Source organism: Kogia breviceps, chromosome 11 (genome assembly GCF_026419965.1).
Source record: "Kogia breviceps isolate mKogBre1 chromosome 11, mKogBre1 haplotype 1, whole genome shotgun sequence".
NCBI lineage: Eukaryota > Metazoa > Chordata > Mammalia > Artiodactyla > Physeteridae > Kogia > Kogia breviceps.
In genome coordinates, this window is record NC_081320.1 from 71,729,335 (window position 1) to 71,756,549 (window position 27,215).

A 27,215-nucleotide genomic window follows, 5' to 3' on the forward strand; every position below is an offset into this window, starting at 1 on the left:
TTTTAGTGTCTGACCTTACATTTAGGTCTTTAATTCATTTTGAGTTTATTTTTGTGTATGGTGTTAGGGAGTGTTCTAATTTCATTCTTTTACATGTAGCTGTCCAGTTTTCCCAGCACCACTTATTGAAGAGGCTGTCTCTTCTCCATTGTATATTCTTGTCTCCTTTATCAAAGAAAAGGTGAACATATTTGCGTGGGTTTATCTCTGGGCTTTCTGTCCTGTTCCATTGATCTATATTTCTGTTTTTGTGCCAGTACCATACTGTCTTGATTACTGTAGCTTTGTTGTATATTCTGAAGTCCGGAAGCCTGATTCCTCCAGCTCCGTTTTTCTTTCTCAAGATTGCTCTGGGTATTCGAGGTCTTTTGTGTTTCCATACAAATTGTGACATTTTTTTTCTGGTTCTGTGAAAAATGCCATTGGTAGTTTGATAGGGATTGCGTTGAATCTGTAGAATGCTTTGGGTGGTATAGTGATTTTCACAATATTGATTCTTCCCATCGAAGAGTATGGTATATCTCTCCATCTGTTTGTATCCTCTTTAATTTCTTTCATCAGTTTCTTATAGTTTTCTGCATACAGGTCTTTTGTCTCCTTAGATAGATTTATTCCGAGGTATTTTATTCTTTTTGTTGCAGTGGTAAATGGGAATATTTCCTTAGTTTCTCTTTCAGATTTTTCATCATTAGTGTATAGGAATGCAAGAGATTTCTGTGCATTAATTTTGTATCCTGCTACTTTACCAAATTCATTGATTGGCTCTAGTAGTTTTCTGGTAGCATCTTTAGGATTCTGTATGTATAGTTTCATGTCATCCGCAAACAGTGACAGTTTACTTCTTCTGTTCTGATTTGGATTCCTTTCATTTATTTTTCTTCTCTCATTGCTGTGGCTAAAACTTCCAAAACTATGTTGAATAATAGTGGTGAGAGTGGACAACCTTGTCTTGTTCCTGATCTTAGAGGAAATGGTTTCAGTTTTTCACCATTGAGAACAATGTTGGCCGTGGGTTTGTCATATATGCCCTTTATTATGTTGAGGTAAGTTCCCTCTATGCCTACTTTCTGGAGGAAAAAACACCATTATTTTTGTACTAGGGTAAAAGCCAGCTAAACTCTGCTTAAACACATCAGTGGATTTTACAAAAGTAGGGAATTATTTTTATTTTAAAGGAGTTTATTTCTGAACACTTCTTTCCCCCGAATAATTGTATTTTTACTGACATAATGAGGCCGTTTTGTTGAAGTAATAGCAGATTAGTTTTGCCCAAGTTTAAGCAAAATAATGCGTTCACTTTTGTCACATATTAATAGAACTGTCTTCATAAAATAAAACCTCTATTAGTAAAAATATGCACAAAATGGCTAAAAATTTAAAAGGTTCCACATAAATCTCTGATGCTTAGAAAAGCGCTTTGTAATATATATGGACAAAGACAGTTTTCCATACCAATTCTGTCTCTCTCTGTATGTGTTTGTGTCTATAGTGAAAATAATCTCTCCGTTTTGGTTTCAACTAATGTGTTTTGTAGCAAGATAATTGCTGTACTTAGCCTGCAGAAGCAAGATTCATTGATCAAAATAGTTTATATTCTTTCTACCTGCAAAGTTTATATCCCAGATTCCAAATCTATGGATATAGTACTATTTACAATGTGAATTTTTATTTCCTGAAAAACCTTTTAAGAGAAAAAAAACACACAACTCTCATGGGTTAACCATTCAGGGCTTCCTCATTATAATAGTAAATATGCCATTATACTGTTATATTTGATAAGGTATTTATAATTACCTCATTTCATTCTAAGATCTTAAGAGGCTTGCAGTAAATACTCACAAAACAGGATAACTTAAAGTCAAAGAAAGAGCAGAAATAAAATGATGAAAGGAAATAGGATTTGGAAAACATTGTGGCTTTGTGTAATGTTAGTAGAAGAGCCCCTTAGTGGCTTTGGAACAAGCCTACCCCCAAAACAACCAGGCACCGATTCTTGAAATCATACCGTAATGTCTTACCAACAAATTGTATACATGAAATAGAAAAGTGCATTGATATTTCCAAGGAAATGCTTGTTCATTGCATTAGAAACATAAAAATAATATTCTGAAAATTTGTATCAAATCTGGAAACACTGATAGTAGCAATGATTAGGTAGAGGATAAAAAGTATAAAGTGATACGTAATGGAGACTGGTGAACTCATTGGGGAGATGTCTGCTTCAGCCCTTCATTCAATAAATTATCTTAGGCAATGCAATATCATGCTTCATTCTATCTTTTGAGAAAGATGCAAATGAGCAAAAAGCAAACTTAGAAAAGGAACCTTTTAGAAGACATTTTTCAAGGGTTAGCATCCATTCAGCCCTGCTTCCTGTACTACATCTATATCACAATGCAGTCTGTTCCTCTCGATGACTCCAGATCAGCAAGGAAAGGTCTAGTCCGTGTGGGAAGTCAGGGAAGTATATAAACACTTTAGGAAGATTTCCCTCATGTGATTAAATCTTTATAAGTTAAACACATAAGGGTTTAAATTTCACTTATCTAAAAAATTTACTTTTCTGAAATACCACACTGGCTAGTTAGACAAGGTGCCAATTAGAGAAGGTAATTTTGTAATAAGGTTAAATATTCTCTAACAGGAAGTACTTTAGTGCATGTTGTATGAACTTGTTAAAATGAGGTACAGATATGAATGGGTTAATTATTTTTGTTTACATTATATTCTTTAACATACAGTAATCTTGGGTGTTCTTTTCTTTTAGGGTTCCTTTAGCCAGCAGAGCTTACATCAAGACAGCAGGACTGAGATCTACCATAGCGTGGGCAATGGCCTCTCTCGCAGAAATTAAGGTAAGGAAACTGTTCTCATTCTCATTAATGTAATAGCAAGGTCCTTTCCATAATTAACTTACACAGTCTCTTATTGATAGTCATCTTTTCTCTTTAGTTCTTCTAACCTTTTATTTTCTTTTTCTTTTCTTGCCATTACTCTTACGAACTGCAATGATATGTTTTTATATACTGTTGAACTTCTGAGAGTATTTTGGCTATGAAAAAGCTGAGTCAAAAGATAGCTACAGGGCTTCCCTGGTGGCGCAGTGGTTGAGAGTCCGCCTGCCGATGCGGGAGACACGGGTTCGTGCCCTGGTCCGGGAAGATCCCACATGCCGCGGGGCGGCTGGGCCCGTGAGCCGTGGCCGCTGGGCCTGCGCGTCCGGAGCCTGTGCTCTGCAACGGGAGAGGCCACAACAGTGAGAGGCCCGCATACCGCAAAAAAAAAAAAAAAAAAAAAAAAAAAAAAAAAAAAAAAAAAAGATAGCTACATTTTATTATTCCTAATTTTTTGTCACAATCACATGGCCTGTACAACCTCTACTTCTTAAAATTTAACCAAGATCTTGATCGGTTTTTGTAAATATTCCATGGACATAAGAAAATAATTTTATTTACTAGTCAAGAGATGGCCTTTATATCTTTACTTACTGTTTTACTGTCTGCTCAGTTCTAAAAGAGGTATTTTGAAATTTATTAGGTTATTAAGATTTTTTTCTTAAGATTTTGCATTTTTATTAGTTGTTATCTCATTCAGCTGCTGTGTGGTTTGGTTTATACTCTTTTATGAATGTTACTGCTTCATTGTGAAGTGTGCCTCTTTCTTGTTATTAAAGTTTTCATTATCTTGATTTGGAAGTTTAAATTTAAATTTCACCATATCTTATTAATATTTTCACTGTTTTCTTTCTCTTTGCATTTTCCTTTGTAGTAGTTCTTTGACACTGCTTTATTTTCAACTTTGTTTTCAGTGTGTTTTTTTTTATAAACACAGAACTCTGTTTTTATCCCACTCTGATAGGCTCTGTCTTTCAATGAGAGAATTCAGTATTATGATAGATACACCTGATTGCATTCCTCCTGTTTTATTCTATTTGTAACTTCTTACAGTTTATTCTCTTTATTTTTGCTAGTTTAAGCAAGTTAATCATTTCACTATTCTCCCTGAGGTTGGATTTTACTTTATGTTCTATTCCATTAGTGGCTGCCTCTCCCAGCTCTCTTAATTAAACACATGGGACTCGATTCTAACTTTACAACAAGACATCAACTCTTTTCTTTGCCAAGACACTGTTTTTACCACCAAGACACTCTAATCTTCCCCCCTCTGTCCCCTCTTCCCTATCATAAGATGAGACCTCCGGGGTACTTTTTTCTCTTCTCTTGTGGCGAGCAGAAGCCCAGGTGTCATTCTGTGGGCGTGGAGCGTGAGCTACACAGTGGTTTAACTACCTGAAATCCCTAATAAAGTATAGAAAGGAGTCTTTACTCTGAAATATTGATTCCTCAAGTGTTAGGTTTCTTTTATAATACCTATTATAATAGATTTAATGATAGCAAATCAACATTTCTGTCTATAGGCTGGTGCAGTTGTTTTAGATCCAATGTGTGGACTTGGAACAATACTTTTGGAAGCTGCTAAAGAATGGCCAGTAAGTTCTAAAGTTTGGTAAACCAGGCAGTGTTTTACGTTAATCAGTGTGTGTGTGTATTCACTTACCAATTATTTACAGGTAGACTGTCTATTTAGGGATTATTTTTTAATTATACAAGTTGCCATATAACTATAATAAAAATAGACTATGAAGGGTTAATTAAATTGCTGTGTTATTTCTTTAAATACTGTGATAAATTTAGGAAAATATGATAGAAATACAATAATTAGTCATGACCTAGATTATATAAATCCCTTAGACATTTGTAATTGTAAAATGTTATTAACAGTTTTTAAAATTTTAACAAAAACTTCTCAGTCTTTCGCTCATGAATGTCATTTTAAAGACATATTCTAAATTTGTTTTAACCTGAATTAACAAATCTATTAATTTCATTTTCATCATTGAAAATGCAAGTAGATTTTCTTAACTACATAAAATATGGGTTTACTTATAATATGAATTTCTTCCCTCATAGGATGTGTATTACGTGGGTGCTGATGTCAGTGACTCACAGTTACTAGGTGCATGTGACAATCTGAAAGCTGCAGGCCTTAAGGATAAAATTGAGTTACTTAAAGTCTCTGTGATAGGTAAGATATTAAAAATGCAAACATTTGGGGGAAATGAACATTTGCAAACACATTTAGAATCATAATATAAAATAAGACTCACTTTTCATATATAAAGGTTGAATTGTTTATACCCTGTAATATTATCTGTGATGCCAATACTCAGTTTACTTCCAATATAATAATTGTAACTTTTTAATTCTTCAGATGATTCATGATCAGGAACAGTATTTATGTAGTTTCCCTAACCATGTAAGTCAAAGCATACCTTCTTAAGATGTTTGTTGCATCTGAACCATTTCTCACATCATAACCAGGGATCACTTAGTATAGGCGTAAAATAAACAGAATAATAATAATAATAGCTCTGTGGATTCTTTCAGATAAAGTATATGAAGTGCTTTGAATTATCTTATCTTCTCCTTGCCTCATTGGACAGTATTCTTGTGATATAGGGAGTGAGGTGACCAATTTTCCCAGTTTGCTAAACCAGTACTGCTTTCAGGGCTAAAACTGGGAAAGTCTGGGGCAAACCAGGACAATTGGTCACCCTGTGAGGTAGAGGGAAACCATTACTCCCAGTTTACTGATGTGGAATCAGCAGCAAGAAACATGAGGAATCAAGTCTGTGGAGTCCAAAATAATATTTCCCTAAGGCCCAAGGTATTTAGACTGTTTGAGAGAAGCCTCACATTCCTTCTTTTTTTCCCTTAGTGCACCTTTCTCCCTTAAAAGTGACCACATTTAATTCCCAGCTAAGAAAATCGTATTCTCTTGACATGAGAATGAGAGAATAGGTGATAGGTAAGTCCCAGTATTGAACCTGTGATCTAGAGGAACAGAATATTGTTTAAACAAATTTTTATTATAGTAGAAAAGTAGTAGAGATGAGTTATTAACAAGAAGAAAATACTAGGATAACTTATATAAATGCATAATAAAGCAGCGTCAAAGAAGAAATTGTACTATTGATTGAGATCTCATAGTTGTTGGCTATCAATGACTATCTTTTCAACCTTTCTGTCAAGGTTTATAACAGGACTCTGTGCATAAAACACAATTTTCTAGAGGAAGCCAAGGGGTGATTAGACTGAAATCAAGTTTTCATATACCCTAATTTCTTTAAGAAAGCTATTTTTTTGAGACCTCAAGAAAAATGGAATAGCTCTATAAGTTGTTCCAGAGCAGTGGTTTTTCATACCCTGTACAATCTCCAAAGTGCCTTAACAGCATGAGGAAGGAAGTACTGATTTGCCCATCAGAACTTTGCTGCACTCGCAACTCCACTTTCATCAGTTCTCATGTTTGGGGCATTTCCCATAAGATTTCACTTTAAAATCAAGTATAAGTGCTCAACTGTTATTAAAAAAAAAATTTTAAGAAAAAAGTTCTCTATGACACCAAATAGTCAAATAAATCCTACTGTTTTAAAAGATCACTCTAACTGCTGTGTTAAGAAGAGACAATAGTAGGGCAAGGATTGAAACAAAGAGACTAGTTACAAGACTATTACAATAATCCAGGTGAGAAATGCTGGTGGCTTGGGGCAAAGTGGTATTGGTGGAGGTGTTAAGTAGAGGTCAGAGATATGTATATATATTTTCTGAAGGTAGAACCAACAGGATTTGCTGGTGGATTGAATATGAGCAAAAGAACAAGGATGACTGAGCTTTCTGACTTGAGCAGCTAGAGGGTGGGGTTGCCATTTCCTGAGTTGGGGAAAACTGCAGGCGGAACAAGTTGGCGTTTGGGGCCTGTTCAGTTCCACGTGATGATTAGACCCCACGTGGAGAAGATGTCAGTGTAGTAGGTCAGTATACAGCCCTGGAGTTTAGGGGAGGAGATGGACATCACTAGTATAGATAACATTTAAATCCATGAGATCACCTAGGAAATAAGTACAAATAGAGAAAAGAGAGGCTTTCTCTGAGGATGAGATGCTTAGAGTTCTGGAGGGTGAGAATCTAGTAAAAGAGCAACCAGTGATGATGAGAAGGTAAGAGAATCTGAGGAAGCACCATCAGCTGTGTCAGATGCTGCTGGGTGGTGAAGCAAAATACGGCCTGGCTGTTTCCACGGAGCGGCAGGAACATAGGCCTGCCTCCCTGCATGGGTTCTGGAGAGAACGGGGGAGGCTCACCTGAAGATGGCCAGCCCTGGTCATTCCTTTGGGCACTTCGCTAAGGGGAGCAGAGAGATGGGGCAGTAATAGAAAGTGGTGAGATTAGGGATCAAGCAGGGATTTTTTTTTTTGAAGATAGAATTCACTTTTTTAAAAAAAGTACACCATGTTCTTATGCTAAAGAGAATGAACAGATAAACAGGAGAAACTCGACAATGTAGGAGAGAGAGAAAACTGCTCATCTGATAACACTCACAGCCCCCAAGAAAGGATGGGACGCAGTGCACAAGTGGTGGGACGGGCACTCCTGGTGACGGGAAGGCAGAGCACATGAGGATGGAAGTTGTAACAGGTCACACCAGACCAGGTGTGGCCATTATAGTGCACATTCCCTCAACCTCTGTTGAGGCTGGATATTATCGTTCCATTATGATTTTTTAAACTCTTTACAAATCTGGTAAAAATTTGTAAAATGTACCTTTAATTACTAGTGGGGTAAAACCTTTTTCACTTTATGTCATTTGTAGATTTTTCTTTTGTGAATTACTGGTTTTCAAGATAACTTTCTGGAGGAAAGAATAAAACATCTGTTTTAAATTATTTTAACATCACAGCCTTTTAATATTAAAAGTCAGTCTAGGGGGGATTATATATCTTGTGTACATAGGAGCCAATATTAACTATTTAATAAGTACCCCTTCGTTGCATGCCTCTACTTTAGAGGTGGACATTCTAGCTAGATACAAGTGTTTATTTTCTTTTTTTTAACAACTTTATTCGAGTATAATTGCTTTACAACGGTGTGTTAGTTTCTGCTGTATAACAAAGTGAATCAGCTCTATGTATACATATATCCCCATATCCCCTCCCTCTTGCATCTCCCTCCCACCCTCTCTATCCCACCCCTCTAGGTGGTGACAAAGCACCTAGCTGATCTCCCTGTGCTACGTGGCTGTTTCCCACTAGCTATCTGTTTTACATTTGGTAGTGTATGTATGTCCATGCTACTCTCTCACTTGGTCCCAGCTTACCCTTCCCCCTCCCCATGTCCTCAAGTCCGTTCTCTACATCTGCATCTTTATTCCTATCCTGCCCCTAGGTTCATCAGAACCATTTTTTTTCCTTTAGATTCCATATATATGTGTTAGCATACGGTATTTGTTTTTCTGTTTCTGACTTACTTCACTCTGTATGACAGTCTCTAGGTCCATACACCTCATTACAAATAACTGAATTTCATTTCTTTTTATGGCTGAGTAATATTCCATTGTATATACCTGCCACATCTTCTTTATCCATTCATCTGTTGATGGACACTTGGGTTGCTTCCATGTCCTTGCTATTGTAAATAGTGCTGCATTGAACAATGTGGTACATGACTCTTTCTGAATTACGGTTTTCCCAGGGTATATGCGCAGTAGTGGGATTGCTGGGTCGTATGGTAATTCTATTTTTAGTTTTTTAAGGAACCTCCATACTGTTCTCCATAGTGGCTGTATCAATTTACATTCCCACCAACAGTGCAAGAGGGTTCCGTCTTCTCCACACCCTCTCCAGCATTTATTCTTTGTATATTTTCTTTATTAAATTGGTTTTACCTTTTAAAGCTCTAATCATAAATACAATTTAGAATTGCATTTCTACACAAGGATCTCACACCTCTTACTATAATGAGAGTACATATGAATTTCAGAATCAAACTGAGTATAAATCCTGGATCCACTGTTATTTCTTCACTATGGGGCCTTCAGCAAAACACTGGACCTCTCTGTATTTTCTCATCTATAATATGAAGCTAGTACCTACTTCATAGGGCCGTAGTGAGAATTTATTACATAACTACATGGAGTCCAGTGTCTGACACACAGCATGAATTAAAGACTTCTGTAAGCATGGATACATCTAGGAACATTAGTATTAAATGAAACTCCTACCGTGATTTGTGCTTTTGCAGAATCACTGTCTTCATTCTCTGTGTGCATTAATGGCCTTATTTTTTTCTACTTTTTTAGTAACATTCACTTTATCTTATAATCCTCTACTAATATAAGATGAGATAATCCTTTAACATGCAGAAATTTTGCACGTGTTTATTCCTAAGTTTTAATCATCATGAAATTTGGAACCAAATGAATATTATGTTGCAGGCTATCTTAGGAAATAATTAGTCATTGATTAGGCTTTTTTTAATCTACAGAAATACTTACATTCTCAGTATAATATATATACAGATTTGAGCAAAAGAAACACACAAATGATTAACTAAAATGACAAAATTATAGGCAGGTGAAAAAAGGGGAATGTTTTCACTCCTTCTAACTAGACATTCTATAGCCTGTCACATTCAGTGAAAGAGTGTATAATAAGATTATTGGTAATAACTGTGATTTGTTCTCAGTCACATCTCTGCCTTCGTCTCTACACTTGTAGATATAAGGCATGCTTTTTTCTACACCCATAAGCTCCCCATAATGTGGTGGTTGCATTTTCTTTCTTATTAGTGTGAGTTTTCCTCTAATACCAGTCCTGCCCCTGCTCACTGGGCCCTCGGTGTTCTAGTCAGGTGTGTTGTGGCTCAAACCATATTCTGCAAGATTCATGAAGCTGCCAGGGTGCCCTGGCATTTGGGGAGTCAGGGGGAAATGTAGGAAGTGATGGGTTAGGTGTGTGGGAAATATGTGTGGGAAATAGGGGGTAAGAAGCTCACCATAGAGTTTGAGTGTTTTTGCTACAGTGGCTTTATGGTTTAATCATATGGTATAAATCCCTTTTTATTATTTGGTAATGCTACTATTCTGTAACAAACTCTTTCAGCAGCAGTTAGGTTTTAAAAGTGCATATTTAATGAAAAAGTAAAACTTTCAGCAGTGGTTAGGTTTTAAAAGTGCATATTTAATGAAAAAGTTTATATTTCTCAAGAAAGCTGTTGATGAACAGATAACTTGAATAAAATGTTATTACCATGTATCATCCACTGTGAGGGCCATGATGATAGCACTAATCAAATGAAACAAATCTATTCATAGAAGCATCTAGCATTTACTTCAAAACTTAGTCATTATTTTAAGGAGACTGAGCCAAAATTAAGTATTTATCACATGCAGCTGAAAGAACTGCATTTAAATATCACTCTGTGAAGCATGACTTTCCATTTAGATCAAATGACCACTCTTCTAAATTAATTTTGCTCATTTTCAATTCCAAATTTTCTTATGTACATAAGTAAAATGAAACTATAGCTATTAATATGTTGGCTCCATTAGCAGAAGACCTCTGCAGAAAGGTAAATGTTGCCATTTTTGTATCAGTGTTATCAGATGCTTCAAAAAGAAGATCAGCTAAGTCAATTCCAGTAGTGGTTTAGCTTTTTTTTTTCCCCCAATTCTTGGAAATTTAGGAAGTTTTTTCTGTCAGAGATGAAACATCTTTCATTATTTTGAATGCTACTGTAAATTCAGCTCAGCACTGCATGTGTGTCTGTTTATGCATTATTTGGTGGACCACAGCATCCTGGTGAAAATTAATATTCTTATTAAATAAAGTAACCTGTGAAGCAGAAATGTACTTGGAATTTGACATGGTACCCACATAATTTATAATTACTTCCAAACAAGCTGTGATGTTCTGAATTGAAATAGAAACTTAAGTTATCAAAATAACAGAATTTTTTAAAAAAAATTTAATATACACAGAGTAACTGAACTGCAGGCTATCTGTGATAAAGATGGTTGAAGGCAAAAAAAAGTAATTCAGCATGACAGTACACACTTTATTTGCGTGCCCATCATTAGGTAGGTTTAAAAATGTTTAAGCCTTTATAAAATGGGAAAAAGACAGTCTCTTCAGCAAGTGGTGTCGGGAAAGTTCGACAGCTGCATGTAAATCAATAAAGTTAAAACACACCCTCAGAGCATGCATAAAAATAAACTCAAAATGGCTTAAAGACTTAAACATAAGACACGACACTGTAAAATTCCTAGAAGAGAACATAGGCAAAGCATTCCCTGACATAAATTGTACTAATGTTTTCTAAGGTCAGTCTCCCAAGGCAATAGAAATAAAAACAGTAACAAATGGGACCTAATCAAACTTACAAGTTTTTGAACAGCAAAGGAAACTATTAAAAAAAAAAAAGACAAAAAGACAACCTACGGAATGGGAGAAGATATTTGCAAATGATGCATCTGACAAGGGCTTAATCTCCAAAATATACAAACAGCTCATACAACTCAACAACAAAAAAACAACCCAATCAAAAAAGTGGGCAGAAGACCTTAGTAGACATTTCTCCAGAGAAGACATACAGACGGCCAGGAGGCACATGAAAAGGTGCCCAACATCACTAATTATTAGAGAAATGCAAATCAAAACTACAATGAGGTACCACCCCACACTGGTCAGAATAGCCATCATTAAAAAGTCTGCAAACAACAAGTGCTGGAGAAGATGTGGAGAAAAGGGAACCCTCCTACACTGTTGGTGGGAATGTAACTTGGTACAGCAACCATGGAAAACAGTATGGAGGGTCCTCAGAAAACTAAAAATAGAATTACCATGTGATCCAGCAATCCCACTCCTGGACATATACTTGGACAAAAGTGTAATTCAAAGAGATACATGCACCCCTATGTTCATAGCACTATTCACGATAGCCAAAACATGAAGACAACCTAAATGTCCAACGACAGATGAATGGCTAAAGATGTGGTACATGTATATACAATGGAATACTACTCAGCTGTAAAAAAAAAAAAGAATGAAATAATGCCATTTGCAGCAACATGGATGCAACTAGAGATTACCATACTAAGTAAAGTAAGTCAGAAAGAGAAAGACAGGAACTTCCCTGGTGGTGCAGTGGTTAAGAATCCGCCTGCCAATGCAGGGGACATGGGTTCAAGCCCTGGTCCGGGAAGATCCCACATGCCACGGAGCAACTAAGCCTGTGCACTACTGAGCCTGTGCTCTAGAGCCCACAGGCCACAACTACTGAAGCCCGCGCACCTAGAGCCTGTGCTCCACAACAAGAGAAGCCACCACAATGAGAAGCCCACGCACCACAATGAAGAGTAGCCCTCACTTGCTGCAATTAGAGAAAGCCCACGCTCGGCAACAAAGACCCAATGCAGCCAAAAGTAAAATAAATTTATTTTTTTAAAAAAAATACCATATGATATCACTTATATGTGGAATCTAAAATATGGCACAAATGAACCTATCTACAAAACAGAAACAGACTCACAGACATAGAGATCAGACTTGTGGTTGCCAAGGGGGAGGGGGGAGGGAGCGGGATGGACTGGGAGTTTCGGGTTGGTAGATGCATACTATTACATTTAGTATGGATAAACAACAAGGTCCTACTGTATAGCACAAGGAACTATATCCAATCTCCTGGGATAAACCATAATGGAAAAGAACATAAAAAAGAATGTATATATGTGTATAACTGAGTTATTTTGCTGTACAGTGAGATTGACACAGTATTGTAAATCAACTATACTTAAATGTTTTAAAAAATGTTGAAGCCTTTGAAGAATTACTTTGTAAATCAGCCAGGGTATCTTATAATTGTACTATAAACTTTTTAAAATAAACAAGTTGCCTAATTGCAGTTGCATTTTTTTCAAAATTCGTTGGAAATCCGTAATCAAAGAATTCAACAAATGGAGTGCCAAAAACCTTAAGTTTTTGAAAGTTTTGATGAATCGCATCTATTAAAAACAAAACTGGCAACAGGACATTAAAATCTGTCCCTACAAACACCAAGGAAGAAATGAACAAATTAAAACAGTGAGAGCTCAATTATGCACAGTATTTATTCTGAAATTTATAAATATACCTTGGGTATATTGTAGGAAGAATCTTCTAATGGCTTCCTTAATTTTAATTGGATAAATGTACATTCTAGAATGGAATGGAATGAAATTGAGAAGGCTTAGATTTTACAGCCTCTAAATTTGGCATAACAATTAAAAGAATAATAGAGACAACTTATTTGCGTTTTGTGTTGTGAAAATATTTGTCAAAGGCACTCTGAATGGAGAGACTGTGAACCAGAGGGCTGAGATATTTACACTTTCCCTATGAAAAAAAATAGAATTGAGAGTCTCCTCCATTTAGCAGAATTTACTCTGAGCTCTACCGTACTATCGACCATAAAAATGAAACTTTGAAGAATGTTGCAGGCAACTGTATAAAAAATTTTAGAAGTCCATATTTTTTAAAAAAATACTACCTTCTTCTGAAAAATGCCAGTGATGACATGGTATTAGAGCTGATGCATCTAAGAAACTGCTCAGCATATGAGCACATAAATATTTCACTTATTTTTAATGTTAAATAATATTTTAAGTTTTTATTTAAAAGAAAAACTTCACTAACACAACATTGTAAATCAACTATACTCCAATAAAAAAATTAATTAAAAAAAACTTCACTATGCCAGATATGTTTTTTAGGTTCACCATAATAATAAACCAATTTGTTAGACAATAAATATCTCAAAAAGTATATAATTTTATTTCTAACCTCTTCTCAAAAATGTTTCTGTTTGCTATAATGGAACAGAATCGGAGAAGAATATATATATATTATTTTATATATATATTTATATATATATAAAAACTGAATCACTGTGCTGTATACCTGAATCATTGTAAATCAACTATACTTCAATAAATAAATAAATAAAGATTTCTGTTTGGACTACAAATTAAATGGTGACCAGATCCAGATGCCAAACTACATTTTGCATATTCAAGACTCATTATGGATTAAGAAGACAGATTGAAACTTCAGCTTCATCGAAGTGTTTGTATTCTCTTGTATTTAATGAAATCAGAAAAGGAATAGTATAAATAAAAGGGAAAAATTTCACCAGCAGCAACCAGATAAGGAAAGCGCATAATCTAATGCAATAAACTTCAAAATCTGGCCATGATAGAAAGAAACAGAAAGTGGTAGAGCAACAGCCAGTGGAATAGTGGCTACTTACAAGGTTACTGAGGCAAAGTGGGACCCAGAAATATCACGCCCAGCCAAGATGTCATTTTAGTATAGAGATATTTTCAAATATAAAAAAGTTCAGGCAACATTTCACTAATAGGCACTTTTGAGGGGGAAAAATTAATAAAATCCAGATATTTGAGATGAACCAACTGAGGGATAGAGAAAGCCAAGGTAAAGTGGTCATGAGGATTGAATCAAATATACAACTAATTTTGAACAACTGAGAATTACAGGGCAGAATGCCATTGTTATAAACCTGGATGATGGAAAGAATAACAAACAGAAAGTACAATTAAAGAAAATAGAAAAAGGATGTGCTCAATTTTATAAAACTGCTCAATTTACCTGGTCTTCTGTCTAAGTAGACACATAGAAAGATATCTTTTTAAAGGCTCTTAAAACCTTTTGGAAGAAAACGTCTTAGGGCCATAATCCTGGTTTTAAGCAGTTCTTACTCATTTTTCTCCCAGAAGGGAGTAAATAGGACAGTTTTTGTTCAAGACATACCAGTCTTTTAAAATTTTTTTCATGTTCTTGAATCATCCTGCAGAGATGTAAAACAGAGATGATTTTTTTTACTTGTTTTGAGCTCTGTGTCTATTTCAGAATTTTATCTCCTTAATTACAAACTCTTTGTTCACAGGCAGTTTAAACATTTAATAATTTAAAAGATTTTACTGCGTGTTTAATCTTACGGGTCAAGTGCTCGTGATTTTCGGAGTTTCTGCATCAGAAACTCTGGAGGCGGGGCCAACAGTCTGTTCCACCAAAGCCCTTCAGTCAATTGTGACATGCACTGAATAGATTTGGCTGGGGGCCCCCGAGAGTTTGCATTTGTAGTTCCCAGGTGATACTGATGATGCTTCTCTGGGGACACACTTTGAGAACCACTGCTAAAGGGAAGGTGACTTGGAAAGAGGCCCATCTGGAAGTAGTTGCCCCACCTAGGCCTTTGAGTCGCTGTGACAAGGAATTGCAAAGTTCTGCAGAGCTTCCCTGAAGGATTCTGACCCACTGGTCTCCACCTGGCTGTCATCTCCTTATACACCTCAGAGAGGACATTGTAAATAATGACAATAGCTGACAGTTACTGAGTGCTCATTACATGCCAGCCACTGTTTTAAATACTTTCCGTGAGTCCCTCGCTTGTTAACTTCTGAGATGGGTAGTCTTATCCCATTTTACAGATGAGAAAACTGAAGCAATAATTTCCCAAAGTCTCATAGCTAGTAAGTGGCAGAGCCAAGTGCAAGCTGTCTGATGCCAGAGACTACACAACAAAAGCCACATCAACAAAAGTTCAGATTATTTTATGTTCTATTGGAAGATGACACCACTCAGTTCTAGAACTTTGTAAAAAGTTACTCTCTTCTATCTCGGTGAAGTTTATTCCTTCAGCTTCTAAAATGATTTAAAGCAGTTCAGCAAATTATATGATACAGAGTAGAAAAGTTGCAAATAAAAACAGACACCAACCAGAAGGGGAAAAAAAATGTTACCAAATCTGAAGATGGGCAACTCATGTATGAGTGTGTGTTTAAGTAGACAAAAGACTTGGGCTCAATCTCAGGAGTAAGTTACTGACTGGTTCCTCACGTAGAAACGTTTGATAACCATGTCTGCTCATTGTCTTCAATAGTTTCACAAAAAGTATAGTTAACAGTGTTCAAATGGATGTGTCCTGTATCAGTAACCTAAAACCAAAGGCATGAAGTCAGAACGTGAGCTGGAGAAAAGATTTCCTGCCTAGTCCGAACAGAATATTATCGCATTACTTGTTTTCTAACAGCCTGCTCTTCTACTAATCTCAGGTAAAGTCAGAACTAGGAAAGATTAGCAAGTGTTCATTAGACTTTCCCAGATAACAGGATTTTTTATTTTGTTTTTAAATTTCCCGCCAACAAAAATTTGTATTCAGATAGTAAAGACTATTTATATTGTGCTTCTATAGAATTAGACGCTTTCCAAAATAAAAATGATTATCTAACTTAGTTTAGATGGTGGTGGAAGTAAAATAATTGGAAAGTGAAAAGTATACTCAGAAAATGTGGAAGTTAAGATTGGGTATAAGTAAGATTACCTTATGGTAATCTAATTTCTGAGAATAAGATGTAAAGTTGAGAAGGAAAATTAGATTTGATCATCAAACACTATATTTTGTTTTAGAGACGATATCCATCTTGTTGATTACTGATTGTTTAGCCTTTTCTCTAATCTTAGGACTTAAGTAGATGTTCTTAACCCTTTAAGTCTCCTTTAAAAACACAATGAAAGCTATGGGCCACCTCTCTTAAAAACAGATCATGCAAAATTTTATATATGATCATGAAAAGAAAAATGAAAGTTATAGGACGTAATTTTGTAAAAGGTCTTTCTAGACATCCTAATATATTTCTTCTTGAATCTAGTAATTATCTATTCATGTAATATGTTTAAAGAGTTGAATTTTCTGGTTAATTTAAAATTCTGCTTATGTCATATTATATTTTATTTATAAAATATATTTTATATTTATTTTTATATAAATATTTTATATTTATTTATATATTATATTTTATTTATACCAATACCTAAAACACCACTTTTCAAAGAACGGAAAACAACAACTATGCCATCTATCTTTAGTGATTATGAAAGCCTTTCAGGATCTTGTAATTCCTTAGAAACAATATTAGCAACCCTAAATTTTATTTAATATGCAAAAATAATCCAGTGTACTTCAGTTTTCTCATATTTAGGTTGCAAATGTTTGAACTTATTGTAATAAGATTCTCTCATTTTGTGTTTCAGAATTGCCATTGCCTTCAGAAAGTGTCGATATTATTATTTCCGATATTCCATTTGGGAAAAAGTTTAAGTTAGGAAAAGACATCAAACACATTATGCAAGAAATGGAAAGGTAAGTTGTTGAATTTATTTCCATAATTTTTGAGCTATTGGGCATCTAACCAAAATGTATCATAGCTCTTAAGATTTGATTCCATTTTAGTAATTTCCCAGTTTTTATAGCTTAATTTTCTAAGGTTTCAAATCAGAAGTTTACAATTGAAATAGTTATTCCATATCATCATACTATAAGTTTATTCAGGAAAAGGTTAATTTTTCATTACTGCCTGAAATTTGAATAGGTAAAACAATGACATATTTCAGTTTCTGAGCTAGTTAATTTACATACTTACTTCTAATTCTTCCCCAAACCCTGCCTCCTGCGTGTTAATCCCCCACACTTTACTGGAGAGAACCTGGGACCCAGAAAGATTATCTTTCTCAAGATCACAGAGCTACTAAGCAGCAGAACAGAATTTACATACAGAACCTTCAGTCACATAGAATGGACACCTTCATTGTTGATTGTTAAATGAAAATGCAAAGGTGCTATTCATGTAGTGTTTCTAAGGTCAACCTCAGGAAAGTATTTCTCGGAGAGGTTCAAACAGTGAGGCCTGAATATGTAGTTTCCTGATCATTTCAGTTGATAAAAGGGAGAACCTTTCACAGAGGAAAGAAAAGACATGGATAAGGAGTCAGTTCATATTAAATTGTCTCGACTGAGCATTTGATGGTGCCGGATAACATACACGGTCAAGAGCCTGTATGTAACCCTGTTACGCACTTGCCTAACTCATGCCATCACCTGGGATCTCAGCACCTGTAATTCAGACATTTCCTGAGCTCCTATATCCCCTTATATGTGCCTGACAGCACATTCCCCTCGAGATTTTGTAACTCTGACTTCATTTTAACATCATTTCAGGAGCTTCTGAAAAATACTGGTGCCCATCCTCCACTCCTCCCCACCGAGGCTGACTTAACTGGTCCGGGGTAGAATCTGGGCGTCGGTATTTCTTAATGGCCCCCGTGGTGACTCCGTTGTGCCACCAGGGTTAATAACCACAGCCTTTGCTGGCGAGGTAACTCACCGGGTATACTGTGAAGCCAGCTCCTTGTGAGATACTACTCTGGGAGCATGTTACACTTAATATGGAAATTTACAGTTAACCTGAACTTTCCACCAGAGATGGTGGCTTAGCCTACCTGACGATCTAGTGCTGTGTTTTTTTGTTTTTTTTTTTTCCGGTATACGGGCCTCTCACTGTTGTGGCCTCTCCCGTTGCTGAGCACAGGCTCCGGACGCACATGCTCAGCGGCCATGGCTCACGGGCCCAGCCGCTCCGCGGCATGTGGGATCTTCCCGGACCAGGGCACGAACCCGTGTCCCCTGCATCGGCAGGCGGATTCTCAACCACTGCACCACCAGGGAAGCCCTTAGTGCTGTGTATTTTAAACATTTCCACAAGTCAGTAGAGGGCAGTGTTTGGAGTAGACAGTCTTTTCAGCTTTGGTAAAATTAGACCAGCCTCACTTTCTCTAGACCAGTTTTGGTTTTTGTTCTAGGTAACTGAAAACGAGGCAGTAATAGATATGACTGCCCTCACATTGTTTCGGGAAGTTTAAATTTTTACCTGAGAATCAGGAAGACATTCAAGATTTCCCACATAATTCAGGGGCCTCCATAGAATCAGTTCAAAGTTTATGTATTTGTACATAAGGAACTTTCCCTGCTCCTGTGACCAAGCTTCCTTGCCACCTGCCCTCAGCCTTTATCGTTTGGCCTTTGACTTTTCTGGTTTGAGGTTTCATACAGGTTTTATACAGTGTAGTGTAATGTAGTGGTGAAGATCACCGGCTTTGGAGCCAGAATACCTGGGCTGTAATCTTGGCTCTATTACTCAGTAGTTCTTCTGTCACAGGCACGTTGCTTAACCGCCCTGTGCCTCATCTTTAAATAATAATACCTACTTCATAGCACTGTCCTGAGGAGTCAGTGGATTTAAAGCTCTTAGAACAGTGCTAGGCACCTAGAAGTGCTGTTAGCTCTTTTTTAGTGTAAACCACTTCCAATGCTTTGGGAAAGTAGATGGGGATATATAAAAATATATATAAGTACACATACCTTTTTTTCCTAGTGGTTTACCAATAGTTTAAGACTCTAGATAGAAAATGGAAGGGAATGGAGGGGGAATTGTGTTAGTAAAAATAAGAAAAAATACAAGAGGTCAGTAAACCTGTTGACAATAGGCAATGGAAATAGTTGGCCCTGAATGTAAAACAGCACTGGATTCTTCAAGAAAGAATACGCAATCAGAATTTTAAATTCCCAGACAGATAATTGCTCGGTCAATTATTTCCTCCTTCAATTTATTTCAGCAATTTCATGTATGCAAAGCGCTTCAGAGAAGTATAATATTTGCGCTTTCCTCTCAAATACAACCATGTAAAACAGATGAGCAAAATTAGAAATTAAACTTGCTAAGCTTGAAGGAAGAAGTCACTACATCCCCAAAAGACTTGAGGTGGATTCATGGAAGAAACATGATTTCAATGAAATTTAGAAATTTGCAAATAAAAAAAGAGACTGCACCATGGTTTATACAGACAGATTTTCAACAAGTAGTTCTTGAGTAAATAGTGAAGCAACAAACGTGTTCAAAAAACAGTGAGTAGGACTTCCCTGGTGGTGCAGCGGTTGAGAATCCCCCTGCCAATGCAGGGGACAGAGGTTTGAGCCCTGGTCCGGGAAGATCCCACATGCCACGGAACAACTAAGCCTGTGCGCCACAACTACTGAGCCTGTGCTCTAGAGCCCGCCACAACTACTGAAGCCCACGCTCCTAGCCCATGCTCCGCAACAAGAGAAGCCACCACAATGAGAAGCCCACGCACCACAATGAAGAGGAGCCCCCGCTCGCCGCGATTAGAGAAAGCCCACGCACAGCAACCAAGACCCAACACGGCCAAAAAATTAATTAATTAATGTTAAAAAAAAAAAAACCCTCATTTAAAAAAAAATGAATACACCAGATTGCTTGGAACAGAGATTAGTGGTAGAAGTTTAAGGCCTAATGCCTTCCAAGTTCAAATAATTTGGGTATTTGTGTCTCCTACCCCTAATCTTGCAGGTTCACATGCAAAAGAGAAATCTCTTTTGTGTTGTTTGATACAGAGTTTCCCCCAACTTATTAACCACATAATTCTTGTTGTTTTTTTTTTTTTTAGCAAAAAATAATCTCTCATACTACACTAGTATTCAGAGGAATATAATTTGGGAAATGTTGCTTTATAATTTCTGAATAGCTTTCGTAGTAAGAAATTATGTGTATATGATCATGGAAAGTTGCCTAGAAGAACATTTATCAAAAATGTTCATCTCTGAGTGGCAGGATTTCAGGTGATTTTTACTCTCTTATTGTCTCCATTATGTGAAAAAATTTACAATAAATTAATTGGTGAATGTCCTGCTAGACATTGTTCCATGGACATACACACAAATAGATAACATGTTTTCAATTCTAGCCATACATAAATAGGATCATCCTTACTTTACTGCACTGTATAACCTTTTTTTCTTCCACTCAAAAAATATGTCATGAATCCCCTTTCTGATCAGTTGTTATAATGTACTTGATACACCATTATGTAGCCCGTATACATAATAGGGATGAGCATTTAGGTGACTCCCACTTTTTCATTTTAATAAAGAACAACACTCTGAACACCTTTGCACCAAACAGTTTTTCAAACTTACTGTAATAACCAAGTTACTTAAAACCACAGTGCCTCAGTTTCTTCATCTGCAAAATGGCTGTGCTAACAGCATATACTTGAATTCTGAGGATTAAATGATACATAATACAAAGCATTTAACACAGTGGCTGGCACATAATAAGTACTCAATAAATATTAGCTGTCACTGCCATTATTGTCACTGTTATTTATACTACTCCTCCTACTTCTACTCTTATATCTTAGAATAATTTCCTAGAAGTGAGACTGCTGGGTCACAGGTTATGTACATTCCATATTTTCGATACATTATTGCTAAACTACTGTCAAAAAAGTTATACCAGTTTTTCGTCTTTGGGAGTACTCATTTTCCCCTAAATCTTGCCATCCTAAGTATGGTAGTCTTTTTATCTTTGTTAATGTGGTAGGTAAAAAGTTGTATCTCACTTATTATCTGAATGATGTTTTCTCCTGTGTGTTTAGAGATACTCGTATGGGTTTTGTTTCTGTCCCCTGGCACAGCCACATCTGTCCTCACCTCGCCCCCTCCTCTCCCAGCAGCCTGGGTTTATCCCCTTGGTTCCTACCTCCTCAAGGATCGTTCTCTGCCCACTTCACATTCTTATCTTCAACCTGTTCATCTCCTCGTTCTTTCCAGATCCAGCCATCCCTTCCCAGGACACTTTTGTGGCCTTGCATATCCACCCCCTGTACTAGGCACTGGGGCTTTGGCTGTGAACAGGACAGAGCCTCTGCCCACGTGGGGCTGGCACTCCAGCGTGGGAAGACAGATCACGAATACATCAACGGGATAATTTCAGATCATGATTGATACCATGAAGGACATTTTTGCCCGAGAGTGACTAAGGGAGGAGCAGTGGCTACCTTAGATAGATGCTCAGGAAAGGCCTTTCCAAGGAGATGATGTTTGACCTCTGGGACCTGAATGATGAGAAGCACACAAGGGGGTGGGTGTCAGTGCCACACGAACAACAGGGCTGGACGTCCTGAGGCAAGAAGGGAGGTTGGTGTGTGGAAAGCATAGCGGGCAAAGCAAGCAAGTGGGAGTTGAGAGTTTCTTTGAAGTATAGTGGAAGAGGGAGAGGTCTCCGGGATTTGCAGTGGTGTCCTGCGTGGAAACTGGGAAGGGGAGGTGGGGAGAGGGCGCCGGGAATGGGAACCAGGCCCGCCAGGTCGCGCTAGTGCAGGAGGATCACAGGCTGGGCTGAAGTAGATGAACCTGTGATGTCATTTGGAGGCGGACTCGTCTAGACGGTCTGCCTGTTTAGATCAGGGAAAGCTCCTTCAGCTCCTGACGTCTTTGCTAGGCGTGGCAGGGGGTTCCCTTTAAGTCTTAGTCCTCTGGCTGTCGCCCGCTTTCCTTACCTCCGCAGCCAGGCTTCTTCAGAGAGAAGTCTACACTCGCCATCCCTGCTTCCTCACCTTCCCGCCCCCCACTGACTCCAGCAGACCAGCACTGGCTCCTGCCCTCCACGGAGACTGCTGCCCGCAGGCTCACTAATAACTTCTCATACCCTCGTCGCTTGTTAGTCCTGTAGCCTTTGACACTGTTGAGACTATTCATTCCTTTCTTGAAACTCTACTCTTCTGGCTTCCATGACATCACCGTGGTCCAGACTTTCTCCTAGGCTGTTTCATGGGCTCTTCCTCCTTCCTCCTTCCTTGAATGAAGTCTGTTCCTTGGCCCCTCGTCTCTCCTCTCTCTGTCCTGCCACCCCAGGTGATCCCAGGTGCCCCATTATGGCTTCATCTGCCATTTACTACTGGAAACTGTGAACTCTCCACCTCGAGCCCTGGTCTTTCTCATCACCTCCAGGCTGGACGTCCAGCTGTCTGTCGGCCCCCAAGCCCAGCACATCACAAACAGGGCTCCTCCCCTCCCCCTCCTCCCCTCCCCCTCCTCCCCTCCCCCTCCTCCCTGCTCTCCGCGGCTCCCTGTCTTCGCTCCTTTCTCAGCCTCCAGCACCCGTCTTGCTCTAGCCCCTCCCTGTCCCGCGGCCCGGCCCCCCGCCTCCTTGTCCTTCACACCCACCGCAGGTATCCTCATCCTCTGGGGATTTTCCCCACTCTCAGTGCTGGGTGCGGGTCCCACCTAAGGTGCTCCCAGAGCGCCTCACTCTGACTCTTCCCCTGCCTCTCTCTCCCACCGTTCAGCCCTCTCTTTAGCAACTCAGGGGACAGTATGTCCTTCGTCACTTTTTCCACAGAAGTGCCATACAGACTTAGGGCCGATGATTGAGGAAACGAATTCTCCTCCACAAGCTGACATTTCAAGCTCTTCCCTTCTTTTTCTGATCTTCCCTTTTGCCCTTTTCTTTGTTCACGTCCTCACTCCTTCCTGGTGACTTTCTTCTGCCATCAGCCTGCTGCCTTTGACATAGGCCGATTCCTCAGGGTTCTTTCATTTGCCTTTCCCTTTGTACAATCATTTATTAAGCTGTGACTACAAATTACTTTGAGGCTTGCCTTTTAAATAGAGTAAAAATAGATAATTAAAGCAGATTTGTACTAGTGATTTCATAATTACTATAATGAATATGCATTATGGAAGATACTACCTAATTATCAAAATCCTCGCATTTAAATAGCTAAAATTAAATTTCAAATTAAAAACACCAAGTATTTTAAACAAAGTGGGATTGTGTGTTGTCTACAAAGGGGGAAACACTCCTACCAATTACCATTTTTTTTTTTTTGGTCAGAGTGCTTCGCGTTGGCGGGACCATTGTGTTGTTGCTTAGCGAAGATCACCAGAGGCGCCTTAAAGGTTGTGAAGAGAGCAGCGTCCCTCTGAATGCCAAGGGCAGCCGCACAGATAAACCTGGAAGCACAGAGTGCTTGAATCCTGAAGAAAAAGCTGCCGTATCAGAGCCAGCGTCATCTTCATTTGCAGCCAGTAAGCAGGAGTGCTTGGACAGAATGCCACCATTCGGCTCTTTGGTGCCAGTGGAATGCTACAGAGTTAGCCTTGGAAAAACAGATGCGCTCATATACAAATACCAGAAGTCGCACTCCCCTGGGCGATAGCAGGCTTGCTACTGTAAGCCAGGTTCAAGCCCTTATAATACCTCAGCTGTACAGAGTCGAAGATGGTTGTCTCTGGAATCTTGACAGTGCCAGAGGCTTCCAGGACTCTGGCAGACTCCCCTAAGACAGGGCCCTGGCTGCTGGACACCTGTTCTTAATAAGAGCTTCTGTTTTACACTCTAAAGAGTGTTTCTGACAAAGAACAATTAATGAATATTTGAACTAAAGGACTCTTAATCTTCACCTTCTGTCAGAGTATGAAAAGGTCCGCTCTGCTTTGCACTATTTATGAGCAGATGATTCAACTTCAAAGCAAAAAGTTTCAGACGCTTACCATAAAGTATATCTCACTCATCCCAAGTTTAGTAATATTTTCACTGTCACATTTTTTGAAATGTAGAAACTTTTATGTTTTGTTATCAACTTCTTTTGATATTAAACTTGATTTTTTGAACCTGTCATTTTCTTCTCTGTTGGAATGAAAATAACTTTTATTTGCAGTACATTTTATATGTCCCATATTATGTAAAACATCAGTGGGAATAATAATATGAATTAAGCCAATATCCTCCAACATGACAGAAGATAAACTTTGTTTTTTTTGTGTGAAAGTATTAATAAACTGTCACCTCACTCTCATTTAAATTGAATGCATTCCTTGTGTTCACTACTTAGAGAAACAGGAAATTGATGAAAAATATGATTTCGTTTTTTTCAGTAGCCCAATGTAGTGACTTAGCTTTGTGGCTGCTTTAGTACCATTTGAACAACCTTTCCACACTGGGGAAAATTCTCACCTCGTGAATCCCACCTCTCCAAAATAGAAGCAAAAACTTGTTTTCCAGCTAGGGTGTGGCATGTGACCCGGGCCCAGTGTCAAGGTCCACTGGTCAGTGTGGGGTGAGTGCGGCACAGGTGATACGTGGAATTTTTACCTGGGAGCACCTCACAGTGGGCCCAGTGGGACTGTAGCCTATCACATATTTATACAGGAAATATTTATTGCAAACCTACTATCTGCCAAGGCACTGTTCTAGGCCCTTGGAGCATATCAGTGAACCAAACAGATCCCTGCCCTCATAGGACTTAAATCTAGTGGGGGAGACAGATAAGAAATGATAGACATAACAGGTAATTTATTTGATATTTAAAAGATGAGGGGCCTTGCAGGGGGAGAGTAAAGCAGAGCAGTGATTAGGGGCACACAGGAGGATGGGGACAAGTGTTTTGCATTCTTAATAGAGAATGTGAGATTTGAGGAAATATGTGAAGGACATGGAAGAGTGTCCAGGCATATGGAACAGCCATTGCAAAGGCCCTGTGGCAAGAGGCTGGCTGATGTGTTTGAGGAACAGCAGAGAAGCACCAGTGGCTGGAGTAGAGTGAGTGGAGGGGAGAAAGAGAGGTTAAACAGGAAGTGAGTGGTGGGGGGAAGGGAGGCAGGTTAGATCCCGTAGGGCCTTGAAGACTGTTAGAAGGCTTTGACTCAAAACCACCATAGAGTTTTGAATAAGTTGCAATCTAACATACATTTTACAGGATCACTGTGACCGCTGTGTTGTGAATCAATTGGAGGGAGGCAAGGTGGGAAGTAGAGAGGCCAGTTAGGAGTTTTTTGCAACAATCCAGTTTTTTTGCAATAATCTTGCCCCAGGGCAGTAGCAGTAGACATGGTAAGAGGCAGCTGGATTCTAGGTATATTTTGCAAGTAGAACCAGCAGGATCTGCTGATGTGTTCGATGTGTGGCATAATCAGTGGAGAAGAGGCAGGAATGACTATAAGATTTTTGGCCAAGCACCTGAAACAGTGGAGTTTCCTAGTCAACTGATCAAGGAAAGACTACCAGAGGACCAGGCTTGGTGGGAAATATCAGGCGTTTAGCTTCAGACTTGCTCACTTTGAGATGGGCATTAAACATCCAAGTGGAGGTGCTGAGTAGGCAGTTGAATATATAGTCTGCAGTTTAAGCCAAACGTCTGTTCTGGAGACAGGAATTTGGGAATTTGCAGCATAAAGGTGCCATGAAACTGGATGGGATCACCAAAGGATGGAGTGGAGGAAAGAAAGGTAGAGGAGCCGGGCCAAGCCCTAGGTTCCTCCAACAGAAGAGGGATCTGCAAGGGAGACTGAGAAGGAACCAGAGAGGCAGGAAGAAAACGAGAGCGGTGGCCTGGAAGGTAAATGAACAAAGAATATGGTGGAGGGAGTGGCCAACTATTACTAGGCTGCTAACCAGCCTAGTAAGAGAAGGACTGGAAATTGACCGTTGGATTTAGCAATGAGGAGGTGATGCGTGACCTTGACAATGGGAATTTTGATGGCGCGGAAAAGAAGCAAAACCACACTGGGTTGGGCTTCAAAGAAAATGGGAAAAGAGCCAGAGGTAGTGAGTATAAGGCAACTCTTTCAACTAGTTTTGAAAGGGAGCAAAGAATGGAGGTAGTAGCTTGGCAGGGGACGTGGAGTCGAGAGAATGACTTTTTTTTAAGATGGGAGAAGTAAGCAGCATGTTTTTTTGTTTTTTGTTTTTTTAATGTTGAAGAGAATGTTGCAGGAAAAGCAAAAAGCTGATGAGCTAGGAAAAGGGAGATAAACGCCAGAGCCATGTCCTTGAATAAGGGGGTGAGTCCACACGAGGAGGACTTAGCTTTTGATAACAGCGTGAATAATTTCTCCCTGGTTACAAGTGGGAAGACGCGTGCAGGCATTTCTGCCATAACAGGGTAAATGTGCTCCTGGACATTTTTTCATTCCCAAACTCATGCACTAAAAATAACAATTTATGGAAAAAAATAGGGTTGGGGCAGACCATTCCAAACCTATCCAACTTTGCAAACTGCACACTAGCCAAAGCACCAACAAACATAGTGTTTAAAAACTTTATACACCTAACAAATAAATGCATCAGAAAATAAAGGATTCCACCTTTCCAAGAAAAGGGCAAAGACAGCTTGCTAGAATTCAGTAGGAGGGTAGAAGCTGCTGAGTTACACAACAAGCACTTCCAAGACAGAATCTGTGGCCAAACCACCAAGACCTGCAAGGAGCAATGAGCAGGCGTTATGTAAAGTACCTTATTCTTCTGCAGTTCCTCCGTTCAGCTCATCCTTTTGGTGTCCTTCACATTCGGCTGCTTTTATCTGGTGGAACAAAATAATGTGCTGGGGGAAAAAAAAATCACTTGGGATCCAACCCAATTTCCACATTACGGTGACGTCATCCCCCTACTTAGCCATAATATTTAATGTCCATTACAGAAACACGCAGTGTAGAACAGAATGTAAGTGGAAGCAGATGCTGGAAGGTGGGTGGCTGTGGTGGTGGGAGACTGTGGAAGTTCACTTCTGACTCTTTTAATTTTGTCAGTGAAAAAGTATGTGGTAATTTCCCCGGTCCCTGAGCCTA

The 27,215-nt window shown here is 38.6% G+C and overlaps 1 protein-coding gene across 4 annotated transcripts in view; it reads left to right on the top strand.

Annotated features, from left to right (window-relative positions):
* The window catches only part of THUMPD2 (THUMP domain containing 2), a 40,243-nt gene extending 15,786 nt beyond the window's left edge, over positions 1–24,457 (top strand). Inside the window, exons 6-11 of one of the 4 annotated variants that reach the window (XR_010835578.1) lie at positions 2,768–2,855; positions 4,418–4,489; positions 4,971–5,085; positions 15,837–16,008; positions 16,988–17,096; positions 23,485–24,447. Coding sequence is in view for 3 of the 4 variants with exons in the window: in XM_067007724.1 (XP_066863825.1) it covers positions 2,768–2,855; positions 4,418–4,489; positions 4,971–5,085; positions 16,988–17,096; positions 23,485–23,809 (709 nt within the window). In the remaining variant the exon portion in view is untranslated. Of the gene's footprint in view, positions 1–2,767; positions 2,856–4,417; positions 4,490–4,970; positions 5,086–15,836; positions 16,009–16,987; positions 17,097–23,484 lie in introns of all 4 variants that reach the window. The other 3 variants (XM_067007724.1, XM_059078824.2, XM_059078828.2) reach the window with 3 other exon arrangements.
* Positions 24,458–27,215: the final 2,758 nt, after the last annotated feature.